Source organism: Micromys minutus, assembly GCF_963924665.1.
Source record: "Micromys minutus genome assembly, chromosome: 10".
NCBI lineage: Eukaryota > Metazoa > Chordata > Mammalia > Rodentia > Muridae > Micromys > Micromys minutus.
In genome coordinates this window covers 22457107-22476033 of record NC_137979.1, presented here as the reverse complement: position 1 = coordinate 22476033, position 18927 = coordinate 22457107, and the positions used below count along the sequence as shown (strand labels likewise).

General features: G+C 40.5%; 1 protein-coding gene across 3 annotated transcripts in view; it reads right to left on the bottom strand.

Annotated features, from left to right (window-relative positions):
* The window catches only part of RABEP1 (rabaptin, RAB GTPase binding effector protein 1), a 91699-nt gene extending 73735 nt beyond the window's left edge, over positions 1-17964 (bottom strand). For all 3 annotated transcript variants that reach the window (XM_080923064.1, XM_080923066.1, XM_080923065.1), the window contains exon 1: positions 17736-17964. In XM_080923064.1, coding sequence (XP_080779190.1) covers positions 17736-17769 — 34 coding nt within the window. In that variant the 5' untranslated portion in view covers positions 17770-17964. The remainder of the gene's footprint in view (positions 1-17735) is intronic.
* Positions 17965-18927: the final 963 nt, after the last annotated feature.

Here is an 18927-nt window from a genome sequence, read left to right as displayed (position 1 = left end):
GAAAAGAAAAATAAGGAAAAATATTTTTTAAATCTAACTTAAAAAACAGCTCACAAAGAAACAACTTAAGAATTAAATAAGGTTAGATATGGTAGCATACACCTTTAATCCCAGTACTTGGGAGGGAAGTTTGTTTTGTTTTTTTGAAGACAGGGTTCCTTGTTTATAGCCTTGGCTGTCTAGAAATAGCTCTATAGACCAGGCTAGCCTTGAACTCATAGAGATCCACTGTCCCTGCCTCCCAAGTGCTGAAATTAAATCCAGCTTCTGTGCAACAGTCATTTACTCAACTCAGAAGCAGAAATGAAACCATCTTTTAAAAGATTAAAAGGATTACTTAATATAAGTAATACACATAACTTGATATGTTAAAGGTAAAGAGCTAGAGAGCTGGCTCAGTGGTTGAGAGAGCAGACAGGAGCTCAGTGCTTAGTAACCAGGTCTGGTGGCTCACAACCTCTTATAACTCCAGCTCCCTAGAGCCAATGTCCTCTTCTAGTCTCCACAGGTGCTTATACGTGCACATACACAGATTCACATAAGATAAAAAAAAATCCAAACTTGAACAAACACACATAAAAACCTGGTTTATTCTAGTTTATAATTCAATGAAAACACTGTTCCTTCTTATACACATTAACTAGGAGTCAAACCTGGAGGGAGCCCTAGTACATGGTATTTTTAAGAGTAGTCTTGGATAAGAAAGATAAAGTGGGTAAAAACGTGTTCATCCTGAATTTTATATGAATAAATATTCAAAAATAGCCAAGAAAAACTCCAAAGAATGGTTAATGAAGGACCCGTGGCTCTTTAGATACTAAAACATTGCAAAATAGAGGAAAAAAATGAAACTATGCAGAATTGTCAACTGAAGAACAATGTTAATACTGGACTAATGACTACATAATGCAAAAACAATAGCTATCCATTTATCTGATTCTTCATATCAAAGTAAAAACCTCACTGTAATCAAATACTTAAAAGTAAACACTAGAAAAAGCAGGCAGAACATAAACCTCAATGCCCCAAAGAAAAACACTGATTCTTGAATCACATAAAATTGAAAATGCTTCCAATATGCCAAAACACTAAGTTTAAAAAAAAAAAACTGATAGAAAAGTCTACTATAAGGGGAACAAAATAATCACAGGAAGTAAAGGGTGGGAGGGTCTTGGGAGGAAGAGAGGAGAGGGGAAAAAAGGGGGGAAAGAATCAGGTATGGAAGGAGACAGGGGAGATGTACAGAGGGTCAGAAAATTGAACAGAAGTATGTAGCAATGGGGGATGTAGAACTGGACATAGCCAACAGAAAAGTCCCAGACACCAAGAAAGTAAGAGGTTCCCAGGACCCGACGGGGAGGACATTAGCTGAAATGCCCAACAAAGGGGAGGGAGAACCTATAGAGACCATATTCAGAGGTTATGCATGGCCCCCGGTTGAGGGATGGGGCCACCCACCCTTCTCAAAATTTTAACCCAGAATTGCTCCTGTCTAAAAGAAATACATGGACAAAGAGTGGCCATCCAGAGACTGCCCAACCTGGGGATCCATCCCATATGCAGCCACCAAACCTAGTCACTACTGCTGATGCCAAGTGCTTGTTGACAGTAGCCTTATGGATATCTCCTGAGAGGCTCTGCCAGAGCCTTACTGATACAGATGCAGATGCTTGCAGCCAACCATCAGACTGAGCACAGGGGAACCCAATGGAGGAGTTAGGGGAAGGACTGAAGGAGCTGAAGGATTTGCAACCGCATAGGAAGAACAATATCAACCAACCAGAGTTCCCAGAGCTCTCAGGGACTAAACCACCAACCAAAGATTACACATGGGGGCTGGGGGGACCCATGGCTCCAGCCACGTATATAGAAGAGGATGGCCTTATCTGGCATCAATGGGAGGGGACAGCCTTGGTCCTGTGAAGGCTTGATGCCCCAGCACAGGGGAATGCTAGGGTGGTAAGACAGAAGTGGGTGGGTGGGTGGGGGAAATCACCCTCATAAAAGCAGGGGGGAGAGGGGTGGAATAGGGGGTTTAGGAGGAGAAACTGAGATGGGGATAACATTTGAAATGTAAATAAATAAAATAACCAAGAAAAAAGAAAAAAGTCTACTGTACTTACTCACACATCAATGGCCAATTTTTTTTTAAAAAAAGATTTATTTATTTTTATTGATAAGTACACTGTAGCTGTCTTCAGACACACCAGAAGAGGACATCAGATCCCCATTACAGATGGTTGTGAACCACCATGTGGTTGCTGGGATTTGAACTCAGGACCTCTGGATGAGCAGTCAGTGCTCTTAATCACTGAGTGGTCTCTCCAGCCCATCAATTATACTGAAAATTTTAAGTTCACTGATGTACAGGGCTATAAGCACTGTCACATCCTAACTGCCAGATCTCCCTGGGAATGCATTTAGTACTTAACATTAAAATGTTTAAGTGTGCACATTCTGACACAGAAATGCCAAATACAACCTACTGATTATTGACAGAAAAAAAAAAAAACAAAGGCAACACAACTTGAGAAAAAAATTCTTTTTTTAACAAACCTTAGTAGGACGTCTACATGTTGAACTGCAAAGCAATTAACTTAGACATAAACTATCACAAAAAATAAACTCAAAATAGATCAATGGCAAATGTAAATGTAAAAGACAAAACTACAACCCTAGGAAAAAACCTTATACATAGGAAAAAAATCTAAATGACCTTGATCTTGGATATTACTTTTTAGATACAATAGAAAACAAACCATGAAAAAGTTAATGGATCAGTTAAACTTCGATAAAAGTTAAAATTGCTATACCAAAGATACTGTCAAGAGAATTAAAAAATAAACCATAGATACCAAGAAAAAATATTTGCAAATGAAACATCTGCTATAAGACTGGAAATGTAGCCCAGGTTGGTACAACCATGCCTAGCATGCACTTAAGCTCAGGACCTATCCTTAGCACTGTATGTAACTACGCATACTAGAGTATATTCTGTAAACTCAGTACTGAACAGCACTGAAGAAAGAGACAAGAAAATCAGAAGGTGATTTTATGATACTACATAGCAAGTTAAGGGTCAGCCTGGGCTATATGAGACCTTGCCTCAAAAAAAAAAAAAATGGTGGTAGAAGATATCTAATAAAAGACTGTTAGAAAAAAACCACAAGCAAACAAAAAAAAAACAAAACTTTTAAAATTAGATAATAAAAGCCAGGCATAGTGGTTCAACCTTCTATTCCCAGCATTCAGGAAGCTGAGGTAGAAGAAGGTCAAGTTTGAAGCCAGCTAGAGCTACACAGAGTTTGAGGGCAGCCTGGGATACAAGATTGTTTTACATTTTAAAATAAAAATAATTTTTAAAAAATCTAGAGAGTAAAAAAAATTAATAACCCTACCTAGGCCTGGTAATGCTGACCTCTAATTCCTGTTACTTTAGAAGCTAATACAAGAGAATCACAATTTCAGGGCCTGTGGAACTTACTAGTCATCTGTCTCAGAAAAATGGGAAGGGAAAGGAAGCTGTAAATCAATGCCAGCCTTGCTTAGTATTCACAAGGCCATGAGTTTGTCCCCAGCACTGCAAAGAACAAGCCAGGTGGTGGTGATGGTACACACCTTTAATCCCAGCAGAGGAAGAGACAGGCAAACCAATCTCTGAGAGTTCAAGGCCAGCCAAGGATACACAGAGAAATCCTGTCTCAAACAAACAAAATGAAAGAAATGTAACATCTTAATGGAATAAATGGTTAAAACATCTGGGTGGACTCCCCAAAGTGGACTGGTAAGACTTGCCCAGTCAGCAAATCAACCTTAAAAAATGTTTAATATTACGTGTCATTAAGGAACTGCTATTTTTATTAAAATGAACATGATACAGATTAACAAAATTGAGAGAATTTACCATTTACTGAAAGAGTAACAGATCCTGATCAAAAAAGACATTTTGGTGTGTGATGCACATCACGTTATGTCCAAAGCATCTTATTCAATTATAGTACATCACTATATAATGTGCACCAGTGAACTCTCCAGTACTGAAGCATCTGCTTAGCCTGACAGAGAAAACCATGCAAAAACAGAGAGGGTCAGTTCATCTCACAGAAGAGCACCCCAACATGACAGAAAGTTCCTTGATACCTGAAAATGTTTTGCACCCAAAGAAAATACTCCAGTTCCAATTGTTTTTGCTTTGTTTTTAAGATTTATTTATTTATTTATTACGTATGTGAGTACACTGTCATTCTCTTCAGAAACACCAGAAAAAGGCATCAGATCTCATTAAAGATGGTTGTGAGCCACCATGTGTTTGCTAAGGATTGAACTTAGGACCTCCGGAAGAGCAATCAGTGATCTTAACTACTGAGCCAGGTCTCCAGCTACAGTTCCAATTGTTTAAGGAAAAGAAGGGAAATAATTTGAGTTCAAAATCAAAAATCCACTTAATTCTCTACCAACCTTTCACATTTATGTCCATGGAAAACTTAAATTCTAATGCCTGATTCAGTCTGTAAATGAATTGGCTTCTCCCCTACATATCTGGAACTATATTGTTTATCTTTAGAACAAATGGGGGGGGGGTCAAATTACTTTGTTCTTTGGTTAAGTAACCCAGGAAGAACCCAAAAGAGAACAAACAACATAATCTACTGGACTATAATTGAGGTCTCAGAACTGTAGCCCCTATGAGTAGAGGCAGCTGGTCTATTTACTCACAGAAACCCAATCATATGTAGCTGAAAAGAATGAATGAAAGAATGGATGCTACTTATATTCAGTCAGTTCCCTCTTCCACCTCAGTTGCCTATCTTACTCACCCTTTCCTTTCCTTCCCTCACCCAACACCACCTCACCGAGACAGGGTCTTTGGGTTTATCTGTATAGCCATGGCTGTCTTGGAACTTGCTCTGTAGAGCAGCTAGCAGACATCCACCTGCCTCTACCTCCAGAGTGCTTAAAGGATGAGGTTGCTCTATCTCTTATTGACATCCGAACTCTTGGTTATCTCATTGCTTCTCAAAACCTGAAATCTAGCCCACATCTTTTATTAGTTCAACCTCTTCTTTTCCTCTAGCAGTTTCTCCAGAATCCAAATGTAAATATTTTACATTTAAACCACACACACAATATGCATGTGCACAGGCACAGACATACATATCCTTGCCACAGTCTCACTACTGCCTTAGGTGGTATAACATCTGTACGCTTATCTCCAAATTTTTAAATTGTAGTCTACACATGCTACTTCTGTGCTTCTTCCTGCTGATTTCAATAATCATCTGTCTTCATCTGACTTCTCTGTGTATTCTGTACTACTGACCTCCTCCTCCTTCAAGTTTCCCCTAACACAATTTCTACATATCAGCTCCTCTCTCCCAACCCTAAAAAAACAAGGTCACTGATTTCCTCTTCCTCATCCAACTCAAGTCTTACCTGTGGTCTTCTCCCCAAACACTGTTTGTCCTTGTTGATTTCTAAACATTTTATTCCCTATTTCGTCCCCAAACTCTAAGTCTGTACATATACTGGATAAGTCTACATGGCTATTCTATCAATATTCCAGATCAACATATCTGACTCCAAACTTAGTACTCTGCTAAATGTGCCCTTCCCCAGTTGGCCCAAATTGGTAGAATATCAATATTAAGATCCTCTTCAATCTCTCCTTGTTTGAATCCTCTACCAAAAGTAGAGTAAGTTAATCTTTCCCCAGTATAGTATTTGTTTCTACCTCTCATTCCCACTGACTTTAGACCAACCATCCCTCCCCACATTACCTAGAAAAAAATTCAAAGCTCCAGCTAGACAGTGGTGGCATACAACATACGCAGCACTTGAGAGGCAGAAGCAAGCAGATCTCTGAGCTGGAGGCCATCCTGATCTACATAGCGAATTCCAGGACAGCCAGGGCCAAAAAGAAAGACTGTCTTGGAGAGAAAAAAAAAAAAAAGAAAAGAAAAGAAAGAAAATTCAAAACTACTTGATTGGTTATAAACTTTTCCACTGCTCAGAATCCATCTCCTTTTTCAAACCTCTGAGCAAAACTCATAGCCCCACAGCACCAAACCATTAACTGCCCTGCACATTACCACCTCATAATATTTCCCTTCTCTAAGGTTCCAACTATCAAAAAAAAATCTTTTAAGATAAACAGATAAAAATTATGTGCAACATGTGTTGTGTATCCTGTGAAATGGCTATACCTAGGCTTCAAAATTCATGACCTCATAAATTTATCACTTTAGTAATGGACACCCCACAACCATTTGTATTTTTTAAGACATGATCTCATGTAGCTGAGGCTTTGACCTGTGCTATAAAGCCAAGGATGACCTGAACTTCTAATCTCCTTGCCTCCAGCTCCCATATGTAAGTTATAAGTATGGATCACAATACCTCCCCCCATTTATGTGGCACTTGGGACTAAACCCAGAATTTGTGCATGATAGACAAACACCTTGCCAAATTAGCTGCATTCCAACATTTTCCAAGAATACTATATGAAGTCATTAACTATAGTCACTGTGCTGTATGAAAGATCTCTCAAAATTCTCTTTTTAAAAGATTTATTTTATATATATGAATACACTGTAGCTATCCTCAGACACAACAGAAGTGAGCATCAGATCCTATTACGAATGGTTGTGAGCCACCATGTGGTTACTGGAAATTGAGCTCAGGACCTTTGTGAAAACAGTCAGTGTTCTAAACCACTGAGCCCCTCTTAAAATTCTTATCTGACCATATTTATATATCCTTTGACTAGCATTTCAACTCCTCCCATCTGCAGCCTTTTAATAACCACAGTCTTTTAAACTTATTCTGTGTGTCTGTGCACACACCCACCCCCACCAGAGACAGGGTTTTCTGTGTCTCACTTTGTAGAACAGGCCAGTCTTGAACTCCAAGATCTGCCCACCTCTGCTTCCCCAGAGTGGGAATTAAAGGAGTGCTGCTGCACCTGTACCCCTGCACTGCCACCCTGCTATTGTCTATGTTGGTTTAGTGTGGACATTTTTAACAATGTTAATCCTTCCAACCAGTGAACACTGGATACTATCATTTTTTTTTTTTTTTTTTTTTTTTTTGTATGCTCTTTCAACAATGTTTCCTAATTTTTAGCTTTGAGATAGGTCACCTCCTTTGCAATCTTTTGTAGCTATTGTAAGTGGAATTTTGGTTTTTTTCTTAGATACAGTGAAGTTAGTACATAAAAACTACAGTTTTTTTAAGGGTACAAAGTTACTTTTTATTTTCCTTTCTTATTTACTGGTTTATATTTGCTGTGCTAGAAATTGAGTGTACAAAGTCCCTCAAATGCACACTCTTTGTCACTGAGCCAACTCCCCAACCACACTTCTATTATGTAGATTTTATATCCTACACCTGAATTTGTTCTGTGTATGTATGTTTGGGTGTGTAATTGTCAGAGCTTTTTACCTTTTTAAAACCTATCCACCTACTTATCCTTTTTAAAACCTATCACCTACATGTATATATGAGTGTGAAGGTGCCAAACTCCTGAACTGGAGTTACAGACAGTTGTAAGCTGCTATACGGGTGCTGGTAATTGAACCCAGGTCGTCTGAAAGAGCAGTCGATGCTCTAATCCAATGAGCCATCTCTTCAGACATTTCTAAGTATGTTAAATTTCTGCCAATGTAACAACTATCTGAGAGGAACAATTTGTAGGCTGATTTGGGCTCAGTTTCAAGTTTCAGGCCATGTTGCTATGGCAGAATCAAGGCATGAAGAGCTGAATACTTCATTGCTACCAGGAAGGGAGATAACAAATGGAAGAATCTTGAGACATGATATAACCTCCAAAGGCATGTTCCCAGTAACCTACTTCCTCTAAATAGGCCTCATCTCCTAGTTCTTCCACCTCCCACCAATAGCATAAATTATGAACATATCAGTGGAGTAACTGATAAAGGCAAAGCCCTCTAATCCAACCATTTCCTCTAAAACCCCACCTCTGAATATTGCTATTTTGGGACCCAAATACTCTGGGGGCATTCTCTATTTGAGTCTGATAGTTTAACCTCTTCCTTTTCAATGTGGAAGCCTTTTATTGCCTTCTCATTCCTACTGCTCTGAATAGGACTTGCTATTTTATGTCAAATATAAGTGATAAAATAGTCATCTGTGTCTTTTGCCAGTGCCAACATTTTCCCATTCAGAATGTTAGCTATTCATTTTGTCAAAATTGGTGGCTCTTATGGTTATGAATTCTACACCTAATTTGTTGAGTTTCTGCCAAGGATATTGACTTTTGTCAAATGCTTTTCCTATATCTATTAAAATAATCACCCTATGGTTTTTGTCTTTTATTTCTCTCGATGTTGTCACGTATATTTGTATGAACCATCCTTGTACCTCTGAATGAATCCCATTTATCAGGTGAATAATCTTTTTTAATATGCCACTGAATTTTGCTCTGTACTACCTTCCAGACCATTTCTGCATCTATGTTTAAGAGTATAGTTTGGCTTTTTGTCTTGTTTTTGGAGACAGGGTCTCACTATATTGCCCTTGCTCTCCCAGGGCTCCACCTACTTCTGCCTAAATGATGTGATTACAGGCATTCAGCACCATGTCAGGCTTTTTTCTTGTGTCCATGTCTGGTTTAGACAACAGAGTAATACAGGCATTATAGAACGAACTTGAAGAAGTCCTTTCCAATTTTTTAAGGAGTTTTAGCAAAATTGTATGAACACTTTAGATACTTGATGGAAGTCATCAGAAGTTGTCAAGCCCTGGGCTTTGGTACTATGACAGACTTACTGATTCAATCTTCTTACTGGACTGTTCACATTTTCTACTTCTTAATTCAATCTTGGAAATTGCTTGCAACCATGAACTAACTTGCTTCCTCATTTGTCAAAAATTCTTCATAACCCTCAAGATTCGTTTCAAATACCGCTCTCTCCAATATAAAATAGAATACAGTGTGAGTGAAAGGTCTGTTACACCCAATTTTCTGAATGGTGTAAGATGTCATTCAAAGTATTGTGAATGAAAAAGTGTGACGATATCACTATCACCTGTTTTCATGTCAGTTTCTTTCAGTAAATATCTATTGTTCACACTCAGTCTACGCCATGTATTATGCTGAAGATACCACTTGTCACTCAGAGAAGTTGCCTTCTCCTCAAGTTGTACGATTCACTGACTTTTTATTTTCCTTAAGAAGCATTCTGTAACATCCTAAACACCCATTATCTATAAATTCCTTGTTTAAAAAATTGAAAGCACTAGGTTGGGCGAGGTGGTGCACCCCTTTAATCCCAGCACTGGTGAGGCAGAAATAGTTCCAGGCTAGCCTGATCTACAGAGCGAGATCCAGAACAACCAGGATGAGAGAAATCCTGGGGTATGAAGGCTAATTATCAAGACATTCTACTGTAATCAGCCTCTATCAAATTAATGATTCTTTTCAGAAACCATCAGAATGAGGCTTCTGAAGAAAGTTTATTCTATATCGAAGAAACAATACTTTGAAGAAAACTGGCAGCTCAACACTGTCAGAATACAAGTGACTTCATCTCTTTTTTTTTCAATTTACTTATTTTTATTTTATGTACACTGCATGTACATACTTCTGTGTAAGAGTGTCAGAGCCCTGGAAGAGGAATCACAGAGAGTTGTGAGCTGCCATATGGGTGTTGTGAATTGAACCTTGGTCCTCTGCAAGAGCAACGAAGCACCCTTATCTGCTGAGCCATCTCTCTAGCCATGACTTCATCTTTAGTCCTTAGACTCATCTATAAAATAAGAAAGTTGATTACTCCCTAGGGTTCCTTCTGTATGTAGTTATATGACTTTCTATTACTTTCTGTAGGTTATATATATCTAAAGAACACCATATTTCAAATCCACTAAAAGTCACTAACTGGAGTCTGCCTGAAAAAGAATCTAAAGAACAGCAAGTAGATTCTAGTCATGTAATGGAAACAATAATCAAATACTTAGAAAGAACACAACATTACCATCAAACTGCCTCAGAATGGCATGCAAAAGAATGCTTGGGATTTCTTCTCGGTGGTCCTAACAAACAAAACTAAAGCCAATTGTGTTAAAGTAAACCTCACTTAAAAGAAAAATAAAACACAAATCCAGTTAAAATAAGGAGGCAGCAAACTTTCCTCTCCACGAGGAACAGAATTTATACTGCCTATTAGAACTATCACTATCTCATTGAGCATCTCAGTTCAAGGGTATTGCTTCACTAAATCAAAATGTCTAGGAAGGCAGGCTGTGTAACATTCATTTTTATACTCCCCAAACATACCATTACCTGCACAATTGTACTATACAAAAATAAACAATGAAAGTTTACAGATCCTCTTATAAAGATTAAACTCAATTTAATGACTATATGTTAAGAGTCTATCAGGCTGAAGAAATGGCTCTGGAGATATGAGTGCACACTGCTCTTGCATAGGAACTGAACTGGATTTCTTTCCTAGATATTTGACCTCAGCCCTGGAAGCAGAAATTGTTCATGTCTAGTATTATTATAGTATTATCTTCTTTAAGGTTTTTCTCCTAGTAAGTGACCTATAAACTCTTTATATTAAACTTTCCCTTTTAAATTTTAAAATAAAGCTGGACAGGGTGACACACCTCTACTCCCAGCACTCAGAAGGCAGAAGCAGGTCAGGCAGGTGGATCTCTATGAGTTCAAAGCCAGCCTTGGTCTACAGAGTAAGTTCCAGGACAGCCAGGGCTATACACAAGAAGCCCTGTGGGAAGTGTGAGTAGAAGTAGATCCAGGTGGATTAAAGGCATTGGAAATAGGATTTTTAAAGCATGGTAGATAGGGGAGTCCTTCTACCAAGCCAGAAACCTTGAGACCATGAACTTTTAAAAGGTTAGACCACAAAATTGCTTTTTGCACAATTAAAAAAAAAAAAAAAAAAAGGTAAGTACCAAACCAAACTAGGAGAACAAAATATCTAATACACAGCAAAAATATACTACAATTTTCAGAGAACTCATTTAACAAGAAAAGGAAGCTGAGGAGATGGCTCCATCAAAAGTATTGACCACACAAACAGAAGGACCCTAGTGGGCTGGAGAAATGGCTCAGTGGTTAAGAGCACTCTGTTCTTCTAGAGGTCCTAAGTTTAAATCCTAGCAACCACATGGTGGCTCACAACCATCTGTATGTGATCTGATCTGATCTCTCTTCTGGTGTGTCTGAAGACAGCTACAGTGTACTTATAATAAATAAATAAATCTTAAAAAAAAAAAAAAGAACCCAAGTTCAGCTCCCTATCATCCTCACAAAAAGCAAGTCAGAGACACTCGTCTATAACCCAACTCTTGGAGGGAAAAAGACAGTAAGATGTCTGGAGCTTGCTGACCAGCAAGTTAAGCCAATCAATCAGCAAGTGCCAGGTTCAGTGAGAGACTGTCTCATAAAGTTGAAAAAGTTTTAACAATCAATCCACAAAAGGAACTTAACCAATTAGGGCCAGCAAGATGGTTCAGTGAATGAAGTACCTAGCCACACAAGCCTAGCTGAATTTGATCCCTGGAACACATGCAGATAGAGAAAACCACCTTTCCCAAACTGTCCTTTGACCTCTGTAGAAGCCCTACGGTATGCATACACATACCCCCAAACCACTAAATAATTTTTTGAATTAAGTAAAGTAATAAAGCATGCCAAACCTAAAAACTATATAATCAGCTAAGGTTCAGCAATAGAACACTTGCCTGGTATATGGAAAGACCCTGAGTGAATCAGCACACTTTTTAAAGCTACTGGGGTCATCTACCTTCAACGGTATCTCCTTCATCTCTACTGATAAAAACTACCCAGGTCAGCCCACTAACACCTCATTCCTTCTCACTCACCCTGCTTCCTCCAAGAAAGGGACTCCTGATCGTCATCAGACAGCAACACTGGGACTACCTCCTCTAAATGGCCCAACACCTCAAAAACACTGTATGCCTCTCACAGGTCCTCAGGCAGAAGAACTCTGGAATTCCTTGACTAGTCAGCTGCTAAACATCCAATCCATCAGCAAACCCAACAGGCTATCATCTTAGTCCAGACTCCATCACCTTTCCTAGATTGAGGCCTCCCTTGTCTCCCTAAAACCCTACTGCCAATCCAACAATCTCCAGACTTGGGTTTTTGCTGTTTCCTTTTAGAGGTAGTTTCTCACTCTGTAGCCCAGGTTGGCCTCAAATTTTGTAGCAGTCTGTCTACTCCGGCCTCCTAGTGCTGGGATTACAAGTTGAGTCATCATGCCAACACCTTTTTTTGCTCTGTCCCACCATACCACTCTTTTGCTTAAAACCTTTTCAATAGTTTCCCATAGTGAAATGGGTTGACTCACCCTATTACCCTTTACAGAGCTGAACCCACAGAGAAAGCCAATCTTTAAAATGCTTCTAGGGCCCTACAAAACCTGCCCTCGCCTAGTTATCTCTGAGATCTCACATCCTATTACTCTCACCCCTCACTCTCCTAACATTTCAATCACAATGACCTCTTCAAGTAAGTCAGACATGCTCCCTCAGAGCTTTTGCAAATATGGATCCCTTTATAACACTCCTCTTCCTCCAGATATCTTCTGGGCTAATTCTGCTGAGTCCTTCAAGTCTCTGCAGATTTCATCTGCATCAGAGTATCACTACTCCAAGCATTTCATTTAAAACCAACACCAGGGCAAGAGAGAAGGCTTACCAGATCATTTGTTCTGTTACTCTTGCAGAGGACCCAAGATCAGTTCCTAGCATCCACATCAGGTAGTTCAAATCATCTGAAACTCCAGCTCTTGGGAATCTAACATCCTCTTTCTAGCTTCTGTGGGCACCTACATACATATGAACCTATTCTACCCCATAAACACATATACACATAATAAAAATAAACAAAACTAGCCCGTTGCTTCCTTGGACTATGCTGTTGCTTTTTTGCAGAATACTTTCTAATGTAACTTGTGTATGTCTATTATGTTTTCCCATCATTAGGGCAGGACTATTAATTACCTCTCATGTCCACTGATGGATCATAATTATGGAGAATTGTACCTGGCAAGTAATACACATTTATAATAGTTGAATAAATGGTTTTACACCCGGCTGTGGAATAATCTAATTAATGACTAAATGACTACCTAGGAACAGAGACTAGGTCTGGGGTTTGTCTTATCTCTATATTTCTTAGAGACTAACAGAGGGATTGGCATACTCTAGGTACCAAAGTGTTAATTAAGGAATACCTCAGGCATAGTGGGCATACCTATAATCCCAGCATTTATAAGATGAGGTAGGACTAGAGGCAGTTTGAGGTGAACCAGAGCTACATAGTGAATTCAAGACTAACTTAAGCTACCTAACAAAAAACTGTCAGAGTCAGAGAGGGGTCAGGTAGGGGTCACACAGAGAGACAAGAGATAGACAGATACAGAAACAATATAGCCTCTTTTTAATCTATCTGAAGACAAATTTAAAACAATAACCATCCAGAGCTTTTAAGGGAGAAATCTAGCTTCTCAAATTCCCTAGCAGGCATGTAATGTGATACTTTTTTTAAAGCTTATCTTAACCTAGTAGCAGTTTTAACATTTAAATCACACAGAATGTGTCCTTTAACACAATAGTTTCATAGATATAAAAAGCAAGAATACTGACATGCAGGTCTGCAACTCCAACTACTAAGGAGGCTGAGAAAGGAGGATCTTAAAAGCCTGCCTGTGCTAGAGTAAGGCCTTGTCTCAAAACTGGACATACAACTCAGTAGTATAGTGCTTGCTTAGCATGCTCGAGGTCCTGGGTTCAAATCCCAGTAGAAAAAAAGTATAAGTACATCATTTTAGCACTGTTTGTAAAATAAAGGGATAAGCAATCTGCCAACCCATCAATGGAAACACAGCCAGGCAGGGTGTTTAATGCCATAAATTGGAGTCCAGCTGAACTAGAGTGGGACCCTGTCTCAATAATAAAAATAAAAACAGGGACTGGAGAGATGGCTTAGCAGCTAAGAGCACTGATTGCTCTTCCAGAGGAACAGGGTTCAATCCAACACTCACAAAGAAACCCATAACCATCTGTAATACTCAATCCCTTCTTCTGGCCTCTGTGGGTACAAAGGGCAGACATAGGTAAGCAAAATATGCATACACATAAATAGCAGAAAAAAATCATTAAAACAATGAAAAACAAGCAAATCCCTTATGCATGTCACACACCTAATGAGACAGAACTATACAGAATTCAAAAACAGTGCTCTGTCTGATCTGGTAAACAAACCTGAGAGCCCTGGCTTCAGAAGTTCTGTGTTGGATTCCTGACTCTCTAACTTACTATAACTCAGACATGTTTAATTTCTCTGTGCTTCAGTTTCTCCATCTAGAAGCACTAATACTATTACAAGAGCAACTCCCTCACTAATGTGAAGGTTTCCTGAGACAGGACCTACAATAGTTATGGCATATCACACAGTCATATGGCCACTTATACACTCACATAGTAATGATTAATAGCGTTTAAGTGAGATAAGAAGGTGTAGGTCTATGTATGTAATACCTATCTATTTCAGGGTAACATGTCTCTGTAACTATGAGTAAAAAGCAGAACAGAATTTTAACTCTGAGAAATGGGGAGAATACACTTCTTAAAATATTTTTTCTAATATATTAAAGCATCAGTGAAGTGCTGGAGATGGTTCAGCTGTTAAAACATGGCTGCTCGTCCAGAGGGCCCACCTGGGTTCGATTCCCAGCCACAACCATCTGTAGCTCTAGTCCCAGGGGAAGTGGATGCCCTCTTCTGGCCTCCAAGACCAGACATGGACATGCTACACACACATACAGGCAAAACATTCATATACATAAAAATAAAGTAAAACCATCAATGGGGTACTTTGTAATGTTTTGAAACTAGTATGTATGATGAAATGTATAAATGAAGTTAAATATATCTATACCATCCAATATTTATTGTTTCTTTATGAGAAAACATTCAAAATCCTTTTTTCTAACATATATATTTTTTAAGTTACCTACTCATGTATATTTTGTGTTGTCTTCCTGTACGTCTGCATGACAGAGAGGGCATCAGACCTAATTATAAAAGGTTGTGAGCCACCATGTTGCAGCTGAGAATTGAACTAAGGTCCTCTGGAAGAAGAGCCATTGCTTAACTGCTAAGCCATATCTCCAGCCCCACATACAATTTCTTAATAGCAGGATTATACAAAAACAAAATAAAAGGGCCGGTGATATCACACAGCAGGTAAACATGATTTCTGTCAAGCCTGATGATCTGAGTTCAATTCCCAGAAACCACATGGTGAAGCGAGAGAACCAATTCCCACAAGTTGTCCTCTAACAGCCACACACATGCTTGTGACATGTATACAAGTACATACAAATAAATATAATTTTTAATTTTAACTAAGAAAAATTAGGACAAATACTTCTAAAATATAGTTTAGCTTAAGCTGAAATCTGAGACTTTTTACACTTGTCTTTGAGTTCCCAATGGAAAATAACTTAATCAACTGGCATCTATCAAAGTGCACCATTAATAGCAAAACCTTCAAAAATTATGAAATAAAAAAAAAAAAATCAAACGGCTACATCTTGTCAATTAAACACAAATCTACTCTTAATACACCTTAATATTCTCTTAATATACTCATGAAAAAACAAAGAAAGTATGTCAAAAAGAAAAAGATTCAGCAACTGCTTCCGAAATGATGGGAAAGCAGACTAAGTAGTTATGCTTTACTGTTGGTCTGATGCAAAAAAAATTTCCAATAATTTTGTTTAACTCAGCAGGTCTAAAAAATTCAAGTGTGCTTTTAAAGTTATCAATATGAACTCAACTAGAGAGAAAAATTAATTCCACAAGAGGAACTTATAAGCAGACACTGACACCAAGAACTCAAACATACCAAATTCTCCTTCTGTGAACTGACAGATATACCTTTGCCCTTTTAAACTTATACTAATAAAAATTACAATGTATGTAAACTTAATCTCATCCTATAGTTTTCAATTTTGGAAAATAGGAGTAAACCTACGCTGAGAATAGCAAGAATGAGATTCCTCAAAGCTAATGTTTTTCTCGCTTCTGAGAAGTGCTTAGTCACTTCTGTCTATTTGCAGGGAAGACCATTTCATATCTTGAAATAGGCAGGAAATTAAGAGTCCAGACTCATGTCACCTGAGTTGTCCATGAAAAGCAAAAGAAGGCAGCAGCCAGTTAAGCATACCTTCCAGAAGCCAGAGCTTTCTCCGTATTCTGCCTCTGTTTGCTGTAACAAGGAGGGTTTGTAAAGTTTTTCTCCCTGACACCAAATACAAAAGGTGAGCGTTAAAAGGTCCAAAAAACATTCCTATTCCTTGATAGCCCACCTGAAACACCTCCCTTCTCTTTATTTGGAATAGAAACAGCAAGCAAGTTAAAAGTCTAGGCTGGACATTACTCCTTAGGCAACTAACAAAACCCAAAACTAGATGCTAACAGTCTTTAGAGAACACTTCCCAGAGAGCAGCAAGAGGCTCAAAATCTGATAACATTGTTTCCAGTTCCCCTAGGGCAAGAACAAACAGGTTTTCACAAAGGTTATTTCAAGAGACTACTCTTTGAAGAGGCCAAGCACCTCCTGTGCCAACCACCATATCCCAATATTCTACTTACAGGTAAAGATGCTAAACACAAAAGCCAATTACAGAAATACACCTGAAAGAATTTTCTCAACTAGATACAGTAAGATCTTGCCAAGGACCCAGCACATTCTTTCCAAACATAACTCCAGGAACAACAACAAAACCTGAAACAATGTGGTCAAAACTTTGAAGCAGAGCTCAGTCGGTTGAAAGGTCATGAGGGCTCTAATAACCATCATGGCTTATTTAGAACCAGGCCTTTTTTTCCTTCCAATATAAGCACTATTAAGACAATCTGTCCTGCACCTATAAGTCTTGGCTACTCAGGAAGCTGAGGCAGGAAGATACCTCAAGAGTTTCAGGCCAACATGGTCCAAAAAGTGAGACCCCGTGGCCTGAAAGGAAGAGACGAAATGGAGAAGATTTGATTCCTCGATTTCGGCCCTCTCGAGCACCTTTTCATTCCTAACACTCCCAAAATAGTACTAAACTATCCTTTTACATATGAACGTTGCCATCTTTATCGCATGGCCCAAGACTTGTCCATCTTTCTCGATAAAGAGACATGAATCAAGCGCTTTTCGTGCGTCAGAAACGGAGGCCCTACGAGACTAAGAAATGAGCCCGGACTTGGCATGAAGCAACACTACCAATCAAAGAATGCTACCAAATCCTTTGGATCCCAGTTACTTTTACAAGTCCAGAGCAAAGAGCACTGGAGCGTGGCCTGAAGAGGCGGGGGCGGAGGTGGGGCGAGAGGGCGAGGCGAGGACTCGCGTTTTAAGGAATATAGCACATGCTCTCGATTTCCATCCTCCCCACCGGAGGACCCCACGTGCTAATCCCACCGCACCTTCCTCTCCCGCGCTCCACCGCCGCTGCCCGCTCCTCACAGCCTCCCCACGCCCTTCCCCACGGCCGCCCGCGCGCGCCTCCCGCCCCCTCCCCAGTCCGGCTGCCCCAGCACGCGACGCTCGCACGCCCCCGCCTCCAGCCCGTGGGTCACCCCCGGGCCCAAACACGGGCCATTCCTGCCCCAAGGGCCCCCACGACGCCGCTCGGGGCAGGCCGCGCCCGCCATGGTGGGCGCCTCACCGTCAGGCTGGGGAGCCGGGCCCGGCTGCGCCATGGCCAGTGGGCGGCCTCGGGGAACGGGGATGGATGGGGAAGCAGCGTCCCGGACTGCCGCGGGCTCAGCTGGTGGAGGACGCGTCGACTGAGCCGCGGCCGCCGCCGCCCAGGGAGGAACCGCTAAGGCAGGAGCCACCGGCGCCGCCACAGCCTCGGGCAGAGACGGACCGGAGCGCCGACCTCCGCCTCCTCATCCTGACAGCGGGAAATAAGCACTGCGCAGGCGCGGGGGGATGGGACGGCACGTGACGTTAACCTAAGAGGAGGGGCGGGGCCTCAGGAGGGAGGGAGACGGGGAGGAGGGGTTCGGGACCTGGGAGCCTGAGGGAGGCTAAGAGTGTTGGAGGCTGGTGGCTGCAAGGGCAAAAAGACTCTGCAAGCTCAGTAGCTCCCAGGACCTAGGCAAAACAATAAAGCCGAGTGAGGAGACCCTGTGGTGCACGCGAAGCCAGAGGCTACTTTGCCTAGTTGTGTGACCTTGAGAAAGCCCCTTAACCTCATAACCTTGATAAGAACACCGACTAAGAAAAGTTTAAATGAGGCAATAAAGTAGGAAGAATTGTTATGGCCAGAACTTGGTCTGGAACCTAGGTCTTCTGATGTGTAAGCCAGTGTACTTTTTCCACTAAGCCACTGTCTGACATTAATGTGCCCCCAGCCCAGAAAAGCTGTTGAAGATACAGCTAGACACGATGCTTGCACTCCTGACTGGAGAAACTACATACAGAAAACACACCCCTTCTGCCTGGGCAAGAGAGCCGTATGGAGACTCCAGATTTTAAAGATTTCTTTCCAGCCTCATTCAGATCTTTCTGCCGCCCTAGACAAGGGGTCTACACTCAAGTCCAACTTCCTTCCTGTGAACCCAGAATTCCTCCCAAGGTAGATGAAACTGTGATCTCTACTCTTTCTATAAGACAGGCAGAGACATTTCCAAGGGTGCCAAAGGGCAGCTGCATTTGGAGGAGGTGGCATAGCACTTACACATCTGAGCTGCTGTGTGCGTTCACAGATCTTTCGTGGTGCATGACAGGTAAGGAAAGAAGGAAGGGAAGACAAGCAACGGGCCAAGAGCCTGGCCAGGGTTTCAGCTCCTTTCATTCAAGTACACTGTACCCCCAAATGCCAGAAATCTATGCTCCTTTTTTTTTCCCCT